This window comes from Sciurus carolinensis, chromosome 2 (genome assembly GCF_902686445.1).
Source record: "Sciurus carolinensis chromosome 2, mSciCar1.2, whole genome shotgun sequence".
NCBI lineage: Eukaryota > Metazoa > Chordata > Mammalia > Rodentia > Sciuridae > Sciurus > Sciurus carolinensis.
In genome coordinates, this window is record NC_062214.1 from 26459156 (window position 1) to 26473764 (window position 14609).

The 14609-nt window shown below is 53.7% G+C and overlaps 1 protein-coding gene across 1 annotated transcript in view; it reads right to left on the bottom strand.

Moving 5' to 3' along the window:
* Positions 1-209: 209 nt before the first annotated feature.
* Positions 210-14609, bottom strand: part of Rspo4 (R-spondin 4) — a 33923-nt gene continuing 19523 nt past the window's right edge. Inside the window, exons 2-5 of the mRNA XM_047536206.1 lie at positions 7092-7280; positions 6317-6457; positions 3517-3702; positions 210-475 (exon numbers count right to left, since the gene is read on the bottom strand). Of these exons, the coding sequence (XP_047392162.1) occupies positions 366-475; positions 3517-3702; positions 6317-6457; positions 7092-7280 (626 nt within the window). The 3' untranslated portion in view covers positions 210-365. The remainder of the gene's footprint in view (positions 476-3516; positions 3703-6316; positions 6458-7091; positions 7281-14609) is intronic.

The following is a 14609-nucleotide window of genomic DNA, read 5'->3' on the forward strand; positions in this document are numbered from 1 at the left end:
GGAAAGAGAAGGAGAGAGAGGGAGAGACAAGGAGGGAGAGGAGAGAAAGAGAGAAGGAGGAGGAGGAGGAGGAGGAGGAGGAGGAGGAGGAGGAGGAGAAGGAGGAGGAGGAGAGGGAGATGGTGGAGAACAAGGGGAGAAGGAGGAGAGGGAAATCGAGGTGGGCAGATAAAGGGAAAGAAATCCAGAGGAGGACGCAGGGAAGGAAAGGAGGGAAGAGGGAGGAGAGGAGAACAGAGATGGAAGAAAACAGAAAAAAAGTTAGCCTGCTCAGGAAAAGAAGAGAGGGGAAGGGAGAACGAGAAGGGCGGATGGAAAAGGAGGCTGCGGAGGCCACCGTAGGGGCTGGGCCGAGAGCGAGGCGGTCACTGCGCAGCACCGGGTTGGCGCAACCTCCCGTCGGGCCTGCGCTCCAGCTTCCTATCCTTGCGCGGGCGCCCGTCCTTCCGGCCCTTCTTCTGGCGGGGGCTTCTCTCTGCAAGAAAAGCGCGCCTGTCATCCCAGCGGCTCAGGAGGCTGAGGCAGGAGGATGGCTCTTTTAAAGCCAGCCTCAGCAACTTAGCAAGACCCTGAGCAACTCAGCAAGACCCTGTCTCTAATAAAATACAAAATAAGGCTGGGGATGTGGCTCAGTGGCTGAGTGCCCCTGAGTTCAATCCCCTCTCAAAAAAAAAAAAAAAAAAAAAAAAAGATAAGAAGAAAGAAAAGCACGGGGCCTCGACCCTCCATCTGCAGGGCCCGCCGGGTCCTGGAGGTTCCTCCGCCAGGTAAGCCCTGTGCCCTGCCCAGCGCCACAAAGGGATGGGAACACTGGGCACTGCCTGACGATCCCCTTCTGCTGTGTGGTTGTCCCAGGGTCGGGAGGCGCTGACCTGCTGAGGACAGACATATCTGGCCTCATGGTCCTGGAGGTTCACGTGGTGTCCCCATTTGGGACTCGGGGTGGCCTCTGGGGGTGCCCATGACCCTCCCCCTGGTGCTCAGGCTCTGTGCTGGAGACCGCACCCGTAACCACTCACCTCCAACCACGAGGGGCAACTCCCTAGTTCAGGATTTAGCTGCGCCCCAAGGGCTTCATGTACTTAAAGTGACAGCAGCCAGGAGCTCAGGGAGTGTCCCCTCGCCCCCATTCCACAGGCACAGAGGGGGTCTGGCCTGCCCCCGTCCCCACCATGGGGAGGGGTGTGCATCTCACCCACTATGCCCCACACCAGGTGGGTGTCCAACATGAACGCCTGGCTGTCCTGGTTAGCAGGCGGTGGCTGAGGCCCAGCCAGGGACCAGCCTGTTCAGTGGCACATCCTGAACCAGAGTTCTGGAGTCCAGCCCTGTGTTTTTCCTGCTAGGTGGCACACTAGGGCAGAGCAGATGAACTGAGTGACCAGCCGCCACGTGCGGGAGACAGTCCCAGCATAAGAGGTCAGGGCTCCCGGCTTCCTCTCCTCCAGTCAGTGTCCCCCGGCCTGCCCGTGTGCCTGCTGGAACCTGATGAAGTTGAGACCCAGCCCCCTTCCGAGAGCCAACAGCAGACAGAGCCCAGGAGAGGGTGGGTGTTGCTTTGGGGTCAGCTGTGTGCCCTCTCCTCCCGGGGCAGGCACCGCTCCAGCCCCAGCTCTGAAGGCAGGCTCCCACTCGGCTCCCTCTCTCGGGGCTCAGGTGAGCACAGCATCTGGGGACAGGCATGGGGTCTGCGAGTGGCCCTTACTGGCCTTGGGGGAGTGGTTGGTTGTGTCCTCCTCCTTTTCCCGTGCCAGCCTGACAGCTGCCGTGTCCATGCGTCCTTCCGTCCGCCCATCACCCGCCGCCCTAAGCACCCACCCAGCCACCCAGCCAACCAAAGTTAACCGGGCACCTGCTACGTGCATGCCAGGCCCTGTCTGAGGCACGAGAGAGACGTCTGTCACGAGGCGGGCAAAGACCTTGCTGTCCTTGGAGACCGTGGTCTGGTAAGGACACAGAGCTACACAGGCTGCCACAGAACCAGCAAGGTGGCTTCAGAAAGGTGCCAGTGCTCTGGTGTGAGTGACGGAAAGTGCCGCCTGGGAGGGGGACCCAGAAGATCTCGGCGGAGGAGGCATCTGAGCTGAGACCCGGATGTTGTGGAGAGAGACCATGGCGTCCTGAGGTCCAGGACCAAGTGCAGCACCCGGCGCCTGGTCAGTGCGTTCTGACTGCTGCCCCCGCTGCCCCCGCCGCTGCCGTTGGTATTATGGTCTGGGGGGAGAGCTTTCCCGCCTGCTTCCCCAAAGCCAGTCAGCCACTAGCTCCCAGATCCAGGCCAGCTGGGGCCACAGTACAGAACTGTCTTCTGTCGCTGGGGCTGCTTCCCTGGATCCGGGGTACCTTCATTTCTCTGGCCCTCTCTCCATCTCATGGTCTGTCCCCAGCTAGCTGGCATGACTCCCAGAGGCTCCATCTCTGCAATCTGCACTCCCACCTCAGGTACCATGTGTCTTTCCAAAACCAGGCGAGTCCCGGGGTTCAAATCCTGGTTCCACCCTGAGTGGCCTACACCAGGTCTCCCATCCTTAACCATGACTTTAGATGCCTCTTTTATCTGTGTTTGAATTCCAGGTCTACCTTTAGCTGACTGTGTGGCCCTTAGTCAACCTCTCTGAGTCTCCATCTCCTCCATAAAAGGGCACATTTATAATACCTGCCTCATAGCATCATTATGCAGATTAAATGAGTCAACAACTATAGCAAAATTTAATGCAGTGGCCTGTCACATAGTACATGCACAGTTAATGTTGCCGATTCTGTATTATTGGAGCCCACTGTCACATGTTACCTCCCCACCCTGTGTCCTCTTTAAGTTGGTGGTTCTTAATGCTCCCCTGGGGTGTTTGGAAATCGGTGCAGGGTGTTGGATGCCACAGTGAAGGGGGTCCATGGCATTCAGTGGCCCAGAATGGGGTACTGCATAAGACAGTCCCCTGTTACATCTGCTCCACCCTCACGTTGCTTAGAGCTGAGCTGTTTCAGGAGAACGCTGAGTGTTTGTGACACTTCCTCTCATGGAATATTCTAGGACTGCCAGTGTGGCAGGAAACAAGAGGTTGGGAAGCTTGGACTTTCCTCATCACCTGTCCCCATTTGGAAAGCCATCCTCTGTCACGCCCAGGTGCACCCACTGAAGGCGCTGACCACAGCCGTCCCCTGAGTGTCCTCTGGCATGTGGGGCCAAAGTGCCACCATCATGGAATCTCTTTCCCTTTTCTCTTTTATATTCCAATTAGGGAACTAGGCTGTTTCAGAAGTGACCTCTGTCAGTGGGTCACATTATCCATGAATTTCATTTCAGATCAGTAAACAGCGTGTTCCCAAGTCTGTGTTATTGAAAGGGGCGTGGTCAGTGTGGAAGGGCCCAGGACTCCCGACAAGCTTGGTCTTAAGGAAGGCGTGGCTGCTGGTGGACCTTCATGCGGCTCTGCAGGTACCATCTGTGGGGTCGATGTCCCAAGGCCACTAGAAGTCACCCTGCTTATGGCAGCCCGCAGGCAGCCCTGCACTCACCTCCTGGGCAGGGCCTCTGGAGGGGACATTTCCTTGACTCAGACAGCAGCTGGCAGGTCGCCATCTCCTCCCGCCCGGCCCGGCCAGCCTCTCGAACCCGGGTCTCTAGGCCCCAGGCGGAGCCACAGGTCTTCCCGTTGTGCGTGCAGGGGCTCCAGCTGCCCCAGGGGCCTAGTTCACACTCCTCTGCAGGGCGAAGGGACAGACAGACAGACAGACAGACAGATGAGGCCTCTGGTAGTGAGCACCCTTCAGGCCCTAGGTGGCATCTAGAGGTCTGAGGACACCATACCCCCCTAAGGCTCACTCTGTTGCTAGGAGTGGAGGGGACACATTCAAAAAGGGGACAATAGTCAGAAGAACCTGCGATGGAAGCATGCTCAGGCATGCAGCGCCTGCTCTGGGCCCGAAGCCAGGGGGAGGACTTCCTGGCTTTGAAGAGGCTCCCAGAGGAGGTGACTCCTCAGGTGGGGGAAAGGAAGCCCGGTCTAGTGTGCAAAGCCCTGGCCCCATGCTGGAAGCCAGGTGGCCAGAGTTGGGGCGAAGGTCCAGAGGGGTCTGGAGGCTGGCTGGGAAGCCTTCGGAAGCAGGACACGGGCCTTAAACTTGATCACCTGCTTTTGATGAAGGCAGAAGGTACCCAAAGCTGCTGGGAAGGACAATCAGGTCATGGACATAACAGTTCTTAATAGGAGGTAATTTATTTACACACACACACACACACACACACACACACACACACAGAGTTCTTTTTTCACATTTGATGCCGAGGTAGAGCAGAACACAGGTGGTTGTGAATACCCCCATTTTGCAGATTAGGACACTGAGGCCTGGGGCAGTCAAGGGTTTTGCTTGGGGCTCTCACAGAGCAGGTTCGAGAGGCAGTGGGGCCCAGAAAGCAGGTTTCCAGAACTTAGGACGTCGTTGGTCCTACCACTAGATGCATTCAAGAGTGACCGTATGCCACCCCACTGCTGTTGTGGGCAGAGGGCAGCCAAAGACAGGACAGACCCAAGCCTGACTCCTGGAACCTGTCACCACAAGGTTCCCCTGAACCTGGGAGGGCAGGGGTGCTCAGTGCGTCAGGGAGGCAGAGCCAGCTGAGAGGACACGGGGCGCAGCCTGGGGGACTGGGAAGGTCTCCTGGAGGGCACTCCTGAACTGAACCATTAAGTGGCATGTTGTGGGAGGCACAGGGAGGGCAGGAGGTGCTTCAGGTAGAAGGGCTAATCCCAGTGAGGTCCCCAGGGTATTCCACCCAGGAGACTCTCCTGGAACGGCAAGCTGGCGGAGCCTGTGCATAGAGGGCAGCAGAGTGATGAGGCGGGAGAGGCTCCAGAGTGGGGCCAGACTGCCCAGGCCTAGGGTGGGAGCGCTCTGCCCAAGGTCAACGGGAGCCACAGAAGGGCCTTGAGCAGGAGAGAAACCTGAACCGAACATAATCTTGAAACAATCACCCTGGCTGCCGGTGAAAAGCGGGATGAGAGAATCGAGGCAAGGAGAAGGGCAGGAGGTTGCAGCCATAATCCTAGCCACGGGCAGAGGGTGGAGATGTGGAAGGTGAGGGTGGAGCAGGGATCAGGCGTGTCAGGTGGGCAGGCTTGGGAGCTTTATGCTGCTTCAGATTTTTCTTTGAAGTTCTGCCACCAACATATCACGCACTTATTCTCCTGTCTCCCCGCTGAGAGCCCGGCTGAGAGACCCGTCTGTGAGGGTAGAAGCTGGTTTGCTGACTAAGGTCCCATCACTTAGGAAAGAGACTAGCCGGGCAGGTGCACTAGTGATGATTCCTAGACTGAGGGAGAGGTTGGCACCTGGGTCCTGGGCATGACCACCCAGGGGCCTCTCAGCTGGTTACTGATAGAAGGAACCCTGGGAAAGTACAAGCTGGGGACTGGGGAAGCGGGAGGAGCCTCCAGAGGGGCGGGGAAGGGGAGGGGCCTCCAGAGGGGCAGGAAGGGGAGGAGCCTCCAGAGGGGCGGGGAAGGGAGGGGCTTCTAGAGGGGCAGGAAGGGGAGGAGCCTCCAGAAGGGGCGGGGAAGGGGAGGAGCCTCCTGAGGTGGGGGGAGAAGGGGAGGGACTTCCAGAGGGGCGGGGAAGCTGGGAAAGGTCTCCAGAGGCTGGTGGTGTAGGGGGCTGTTGCTCAGCGAGACGGGGAGTTGGGAACTCTCTGCTGTTGGAAGAGCCATGAATGAGTGTCCGGGGAGGTGTGGGCAGAGACGCCTCCTGGTTCCGGTCAGAATGCCAGGGCACAGCCTGGGGTAAGGGTAAGATCACAAAGGGTCGGATAAGCTGCTGTCAGTCAGTAATCAGAGCAGTAATAATACTGACGCTAAACCGCATTGGGCATATTAAGCACTAAGTCACAGCAATACATTTAATGTTCATAACATTTAATGCATTTAATCTTTCAGCCCCTCCCCATGGGGTAGGTTCTGGGTTCTACTGTGATTTTCTTTTTAACCTTTGGAGAAAGCAAGAGAAGTGCCTTGCTTGTGGTCACTAGTGGTCAGGTTTTAAAGCCAGCGCTTGATCGAGATCTGTTCTATTCCAAAACTGTTGCTCTTCTGTACCCTGCTGCCTCCTTGGTGATGATGTAATGCTGCCGGTGTAGGTGGTGACGGTGACACAATCAGGGTGCCTGTCTCGACTCTAGCACACGGGAGGGTCCCTCTGTGTAGGTCCCAGGAGTACCCGACTTGGTGGTGCTGAGCCTCCCATGGCCATGTGACTTTCTACCACATTCACTTCCCAGTCTCCTGACACCTCTCCCCAAACCCTGCTCCAGGGCCCCACTCACCCTGGCACTCGCGTGTGTTCTGGTGGGTCAGGGTGCCTGGCGGGCAGCTAGGCAGGCACTTCCCCTTGTACAGGTAGAACCGCCGCTTGCACCGGATGCAGAAGTCCTGGCTGAAGCAGCTCTCACACGTGGCCCCGCATTCTGTAACAGAGTCAGGGACAACCCTGGTGAGAGCGGCTGTGGGCGGGGGATCCTGTGGGTCTGCCTGAGCAGCCCCAGGTTAAGTTGCACTGGATCAGGACTCAGTGTCTCCTCTGAAGTTCAGACTTGGCAGAGTCAGTCTGGACTGCATGTGAGGAGCTTTCCCCCTCTCCTTTGAGCTGAGGTTCAGAAGGAACTAGTGACGTGCTTGAAGTCATACAGCAAATCTGGGCTGGGTGTGAGGACTCCCCAACTCTGTTTCCACCAAGGCTCGGGGAGAGTGATGATCTGTCCCAGGTCATAGCAAAAACAGAGTTAGGAGTTAGGACTCCTTTCCCTATTTGAGCTAATCCCTGAGAAGGCGAGTAACATGCCCAATGCCACACAGCAAACTAGAGCAGAAGTCACAGTTCCCTGTCCTATTAGGGCTGAGACCTATTAGTGTCACGTTTAATGCTGATGAAGGCAGAGAGGGGATTGGCCTCGGAGCCAGTCTGGAACCAAGCAGGTATCAGAGTTTGGACTCAGGCAGATTCCAGCTTCCCCTCTGGATGTGCTGGGGGACAGGGTGGGATGCGGACCAGCCCTGCCCAGGAGCCCACCTTCAGCCCAGGACAAGAGAGGAAGCACATACTTTTGCACCTGTTGACCTCCTGGCCGCGGATGCCGAAGAAGCCGAGGGGACAATCGTGCACACACTTGCCGTACTGGCGGATTCCTTCCCGGCGGATGAACAGGAAGAGTCTCTGCTGGCAGGTGGAGCAGCCATTCTCCTCCGAGCAGATGACACAGCCCGTGCAGTTACCCCCCAGGCCAGTGCCCACTGCCAGTCAGACCAGGGTGGAAGGAAGGAGAGGGAGAGAGAGAGAGATGGTCACGCCATGTGTGAGCAGCTCGGACTGTCTCCTTGGGATAGGAACTGGGCACGTAGGTACCCAAAGAAAAGACTACATTTCCCAACTCCCCTTGCAACTAGATACAGTCAAGTGGCCCAAACCTGGCTAATGGAATGTAAGGTAATGTGCTTCTAGAACAAGGCAGGGGTGGGGGGTGTGCCCTTTGATGTCCCCTCATCATGTCTATCGGGTGGAATGAGAACATGATGATTGGAGCACAGGCAATCATTTTGGATCATGAGGTGAAAACCATGCTGAGTGGATGATGGAGAAACAAGATCAAAAGAGCCTGGATTCCTGAGGAAGGTAGCGCTCCTGTCCCAGCGCTGTTATGGGGTTCCGTGAAGAGATGTCGGCCTCTTTTGCTCCAGCTGGACCTAAGCGTGTCTTTACAGCCTTTCAGATCTGTCCTCTTCCCACACCTTTTTTTTTTTTTTTTTTTTGTGGTGCTGGGGATCGAACCCAGGGCCTTGTGCCCACACCTTTTTGATCACAGACAGGTGATCAGGAGAGAGGGACAGAGATGAGAGCAGAGACAGCAGTAGCAGAGGCTGCCTGTCCTTCCAGGCAAGCACGAGAGGGCTCTCGGTGGCAAGGGCACCTTAGGAGGAGCCAGGCTTGAACGGTCTCTGCTGCTGTCTTGCACCAGGCTGGCAGGTGCCCCACAGAAAGAGGCAGCAGTGTAAGCCGCTGGGGGTAGGAGCTGGGGAGAGTCCGGAAGTGAAGGACAGAGTAGCTTCTTACAGGGAGTACCTGGGGAACCTCTGAACTGCTTCTCCTTATACCCCCCCAAGGTCGCACTGCGTAACGCTCTGAGCATACACCCACACTCCCGGAGCCCCAGGGCCACCCCACGAGGGTCGTTCTTGGCTCTCCAGCTCCTAGCCCCTCTCCTGTTCCTCCCCATGTCCCATCTCCCTTGTCAAGGCATTTCCTCCGGGTGCTTGTCCCTGGAACAGGAACCAAGGAGGCCTGGCCCTACCCCTAGTCAGCAGAGGGTTCCTGGCTGTGGCCAGGACACACGGGGACACAGGAATGGGGTCCTTGCTGGAGGCAGTGAAAGCTCTCTGCCCTGTCTCCCCTCTCTCTCTGGGTCGAGCATGGCTGCTTCCCAAACCTAATCTTCAGCCCCCTGTATTCATGAGCCCCCAATGGATCCAGCTGATAACCTGATAACTCCATTTCTGTTGCTTACAACCAAGTCGCCTGACAGAAGCAGGCAGACTCATGCAAAGGACCCCGCAACTTATATGCACCTTCATTCTCTTGCCCTAGAAGGGGAAAATGGAACAGGAGAGTAGAGTGAATTTTTTTGGTATGTTTGTTTTTGTATCTCCAAAACTGTAGGCCTGGCAGGGCCCCGAGGACAGAGAGAAAGTGTGATGTTGTAACAGGGATTCCCAGAACCCGAGAGAACAACATCAACAGATTTTAACAGAGCTGAGTATTCCCACTCACTTGGCAACAAGTTTTAAATTCTCATAATACCAAAGACAGGTCAGGACGAGAGGAAACTTTTGCATCTGATAGGCATGGAAACTGGAGAAAAATCTAGCAGTGTCTAGTAACTTGAAGATGTGTCTCTTCAAACGCAGTGATTTGATAACCCTTAGCACATCACCAGCTCCTACGGTGCAGATCACTGAGCTCCACCCTGGAGCCTCTGATTCCACAGGTCTTCAGAGGGGTCTGGGAATATGCATTGCTATCTGGTCCTGGAATCACACTTTGAGAGTCACCAGACTGGAGAAACTCTTGTATATGTGCACAAAGAAGCATGTGCAAAGACGTTTATTGCAGAATGATTTAATAGCAAACAATTTTGAAAAATGAACTCTCTCAAAGAAGTAAACGCATGGTGGTAGAATCACATACCTCAACCATATGCTACATACACAATCCAGTCATGATAATTGATGGAGGTAGAGTTACAGTTATCGTTGTGGGCCCAACTCAAAGACATGCCTAGAGGAAGAACCAACTTGCACCATGAATCACACAGTATGAGCCATTTATATCAAATTCAAAAGCCTACAGAACCACACTTGGTAACATTTATGATACAGAAATATGCATGAAGAGTAAAATCCATATAAGGGATAACACACACTGAATTCAGAATGGTGCCACCTCTGGGGTCAGGCATAGGGTAAGGGATGGGAAAGACGACTAGGGACTTCACTTTTATCTGTAACATTTCATTTCTTAAAATCAGAAGCAACTGTGAAAATAGCAGGATTTGATCAAAATTGTCGAAACCATTTTCATTAATTAGTTTTTATTCTTGACTGTATGAAATAGTTCATAATAAAGATCCATTTAAAGAAAAAGAATTTAGCTCCTACAGAGCCCTTGGGCTGGGAGAGGACCACATTCTCTTTGTTCCTTCTCAGATCCCCAGGCCAAACTCTGCCCCATCCCCAAGCTGAGGTCGTGGGCAGGGGAAAGGGACCAATTCTGGAGACTGGGCACTGTACTAGGAGTCCTGTGTGTTCCTTCTCTCTGTCCACCTGAGGAAAGAAACTCTGATTTCTAGCGGCATTCACGCCGCCTAAGAAAGACTGCATTTCCCAGGCTCCTTTGCAGCGACGTATGATCACATGTCTGATTCTGACCAATGGGAGCCGAGTGGGCGTGTCCTGGGCAATCCTGGGAAACGCTTGAGCTCTAGGCTACTCGCTTGCGCCTGCCAGCCCGACTGCAGGCTTTCGTAGCTGGAGTCCCGGCAGATGTCAGGGCGGAAGGACCTTATAGAAGAACTTTGAAACTGTCCCTTGCTCCCCTTCCTTTCCCTTCGCCGTCCGCCCCTCCTATGTGCTGAAGAGAAGCTCCTTCTTAGGTTTTAATTAACTAGCCAAGGAGGGCAAAGGTTCCCGCGCGAGGAAAGGATGCACCTCCTGTGAACAAGGCCCCGCCCAGCGCGTGGCCTCTCTGTTCACTGTACCGAAAGCCCTTTGCACCCTGAACCCGCCCCCCACGAAGGAAATTTGGGGTGAAAAAGCCGCTCTATCTTCTCCAAGGCTGGTTTCTTCCACCAACTCCTGACCCCGAATTTTTGGTCGCTACAGGAGCGGCGGGCAGCACGGACATTTGATTGCCATAAGAACCTCATAGTGCAGTTACACCAGCCCTGCTGCAGAGATTCTTCCATGGGACGGGAAGGAAAGCGTAGGCATCCTGTTTGGGCCACTGGGTCTTTCTGACATAGAATGACTGATGCTGTCGCCTCTTCAGTCACGCAGGTCAGAGTGACATCAGTGGGCACCAGGGTGCCCTCTTCGGTGCCTCGGCACTATGTAAGCCCCCTGGAGCCAAGATGCTCCAGGACACTGACAGAGGGCAAGGGGTCCCTCGATTCACGTGAGGTGAATCCCTGCCACCCGGTAGAACAGGAGTTCAAATGAACGTTCAGTTGCAGAAAAACGAAGTGGTGTTTCCGGCAGACTGAGTTTGTGGACTGAGATGACCTGACGTGTGAGCACTGACATTTTTGCCCCCAAGGAAATCCAGGCTCAGGGAGGTAAAATGTCATCCTGTGTCATGCAGAATCAATAGGGGCAGGGCGCAGCTCAGTCTGCCCCACAGGGCCCTCCTAGGGCACTTGTTTGGGACCTCCTCAGTGTTGGGCAGAGCTGGGGCGGCAGGGGTCAGAGCCATGGGCTTCTGACCCCTAAGACTCACAACCCGATCGGAAGGACTGAAGCCACAGAAGTGATAACAAGAGGCTTGAGCTAAGGGCCCCAAGACCAGGACAAGGCAAAACTGTTACGCTGCTCAAGAGGTTAAGTATCACTCAGTCCTAGTGCAATTTCACTGGGGACCCAGAGATTGAAAGGAGTGCAGCCTTCCCCAAGGAAGCCCCAGTTAGACGTCAGCACTATTTATGGAATGGTGACTCAACATGCTGACGGCTCAGAGACCAAGAAGAACCTTTCTTTGACTTCGGAGAGGGTGTGTGCCGGCGAACGCGGGATGGATCTTCACATCTTTGAAGGGAGATGTTTGTCTCCTGCCGCATCTCTGGCCCGGCACTTGGCTAGGATGCCCTCTAGTGCCACCAAGTTGTAATGGCACCTCTGACTTTATGAATTCTGGTCTTACTCTGTCTGGCCTTTTATGCCATCTCTGTAACTCACTAGAAAAAGACAATGACACCCCCTTAAGGTCAGGGTGTGGCTGTCATCCCTTCATTTTGATAATAGACAACTAGAATTCATGCAGTACTGCTCTAAAATGATTCCGACTCGATGGTTCTTAAATTTGACCATGCATCTGAATCCTAGGGAGGCTTACAGAGTATCTGGTTTGGGTCTAGGAATGTGCATTTTAACAAGTCCAAAATAAATTTAATAGATATTTCAGAGATGTCTTCTCCGCTCAGTCTCCCTTCTCTGAGAACTAATGCCAGCAACCATGCTTGTATTGTATGAACCTGACCCTGACCGATGGCTCATCTGGGCTGGGCCAGTTAGGTCATCTCTCTTGAGATTGACTGAGGATGATGGACAATGGTCTGGATTGGCCTCTTGACCCACGGATAGCCACAGGTGGGAAAGGTGGCCTGTTCTAGTGCACATGATTTCCCCACAGTAAGGTGGCCAAAAGACACCAGCAGGCCCCAGCACCAATGGCCACTCCCTTTGCTAACAGAGGCCCTTCCCTCCACACTCCCTGACTTTGAGGAGCCATCTCCACTCTGACACTTTATCTGGGCTTGGGCAAATGGGGTATCAGGTCCCCTTGGCCTCAGTGGCTGTAGGTGCAGATACAGGCATGTGGCCCAACCAGGGCTGGTCTTGGAATTTTTGCTTGTCAGTAGGTATATGTGTGTGTGTGTGTGTGTGTGTGTGTGTGTGTGCCCATGCATGTGTGTGTGTGAATGCATGTTGTCTTTTCTACTCTGTGGATCTAGGAGGATGTAGGTCAGAGATGGTAGGTGGTGCCATGGTAAGGAAGAACCTCCCAAGAATAAGGCCACACAGAATCGAGAGCCAGGAAATAAAGACAAGTTACAAAAGGAGCCATCTGTGCACCCGGATCTAACCCTGGCAAGTCAAACATGCTTGTCTCTTCTCAAGCCACTTCGACTTAGGTTTTCTGTCATTTGCAACCAAATGATTTTTGACTAACAGAAGCAGAAAGACAGAGAGAGAGAGAGAGAGAGAGAGAGAGAGAACAAATCAGATGCAGAGACAAAGAGGGAACATACAAATCAGATGCAGAAAGAGAAGCAACAAACAGAAACCTCACGGGCTCCAAAAGACAGACAAAGCTTCTGAACACCTTCCAGTCCCTCCCAAGGCTTGGCTTGCCCCATAACCCTAAAGAAAGTCACTGTTCCACTTGAGCTAATTCTGTTCTGTCAACTTATAATCAAAACGCGTGAAACTCACTAGATAGGAAACAGATCATCATGGAACAGCTCTGCTTCTGCAGGGTACAGGGGTCTGGAGCTCACCCACCCAATCTCATGTCCCAAGGAACCCTGAGGTCCTAGGTAGCACACTTTGGAAACTTCTGGATCCTTCTCTACCTCGGGGGAATCCTGACCTCCATTGCTGCTCTCTTCCAGCTCAGATCTGTGTTTCTAGATAAAAGCATTTAAGCTCTAATTGCAACCTTCTGAGTTTTCTTGGGGTATCAAGAGGGATGGCATCTTACGTAACTTAGCAACTGTCTGCCATAACCAATCCCATCTTCTCCAAGTCAAGATGCCAGTTGGCCCCCTATGCATGGCCCTGCATGGCTCCAGCTGCTGGAGAGGCTTGAATGACATCTGATGAGTCACTCATCTTTCCCCAGGCATCCAGGGGGAGGAGCTGAGACTTGGATGTCCATTTTACAGAGAATGATAATCACGCCAGACTTGACAGTTCACACAGTCATGTCGGCTGTGCACCTCTGGACGCATGCGTTACCCCCCGGGTTGAGTGACGCATTCATTCATTCAATAAATAGTTCTGGACCCCTACTGTGTGTCAGATCCAGGGCTAGAAGCTCACTGGCTTTGGTGGCACTGCTACTTTACTTCTCTGTGCCCTGGGTTTTGTAGCTGTAAAATGGGGATAATTATTACCCTGCAGTGTTGTTGTGGATTAAAGGAGAAGGACATGCAAAACTCTTGGAGCCCAGCACACAGCAGGCAGCCAATACACTGGAGCATTGATATTACATTGAAGAGGGCGATGTGTTTCCTGCCTGAGCGGGTCTTAAAAATCCAAGGACATGTGTCATGGTACAGGAACCCAGGTGGAAATCCTGGCTTCAGCACTCATTGAGTGACCTTGGACAAGTCCCTCCATCCCTGAAGGTTTGTTTCCCCATCTGAAAAACTGTGACTGCCACTCCCCATAGACCTTGTTATCAGAGGTGTTGCCAAAGATCCAGCAAGTGTCTGCACATAGTAGGTGCTCCTCCATCACCCACACTCCCTTCCTGTCCCCCCACTGTCATGGCACACAGTGGGACTGCGAACCGCCTTTTGGTCCCTCCCCCCTTTCACAGAGGCCAGAGACATTGGTGAGGCTGGAGGGTGAACAGCAGGGATCAAGGGGCAGGTTTCTTCTTCTTCTTCTTTCTTTCTTTATTTATTTTTGGCACTGGGGATTGAATCCAGGGGTGCTTAACCACTGACAGCATCCCCAGCCCCTTTTATTTTTTATTTGGAGACAGAGTCTCACTAAATTGCTTAGGACCTTGCTAAGTTGCTGAGGCTGCCTTTGAAACTCGAGATCCTCCTGCCTCAGCCTCCCAAGGCATTGGGGTTACAGGCATGTGCCACGGTGCCTGGCTAGGTTTATTCTTTTTGTTGGGAACAAGGAAAGATTGTTGCTTCTCAAACACATTTCCCAGTCCCAGGTCACCCACATCCTGAAAATGGGCCTGAGCACTCCCCACCCTACCCCCGCCTTCAGGAGTCAGTGGCTCAACGTTTGCAATTGACCTCTACGTTCTTTTCCTTTGGGTAGATTTAAAGTCACCTCTGCCACGTCACACGTCCCATCTACTTCCACTCCGCAGCACTTCCCTTGAGGGGCTGGATAGGCTCGGGGGATCACCCTGAGAATTACATGTTATCCCAGACAAGTTCACCTCTGCCACCCAGCGAGCCTGTGACTGAAATACCCTTAGTACCCAGGCCAAGCACGCTGGTCCCGTGTTTTTTCTTTTTTTTTAAAGACTAATTTGGACAGATTGCCAACATTTATAAAGTCAAGGGATTTCAAATAAAAAGTTGGAATTTGAACTTCTCTGGA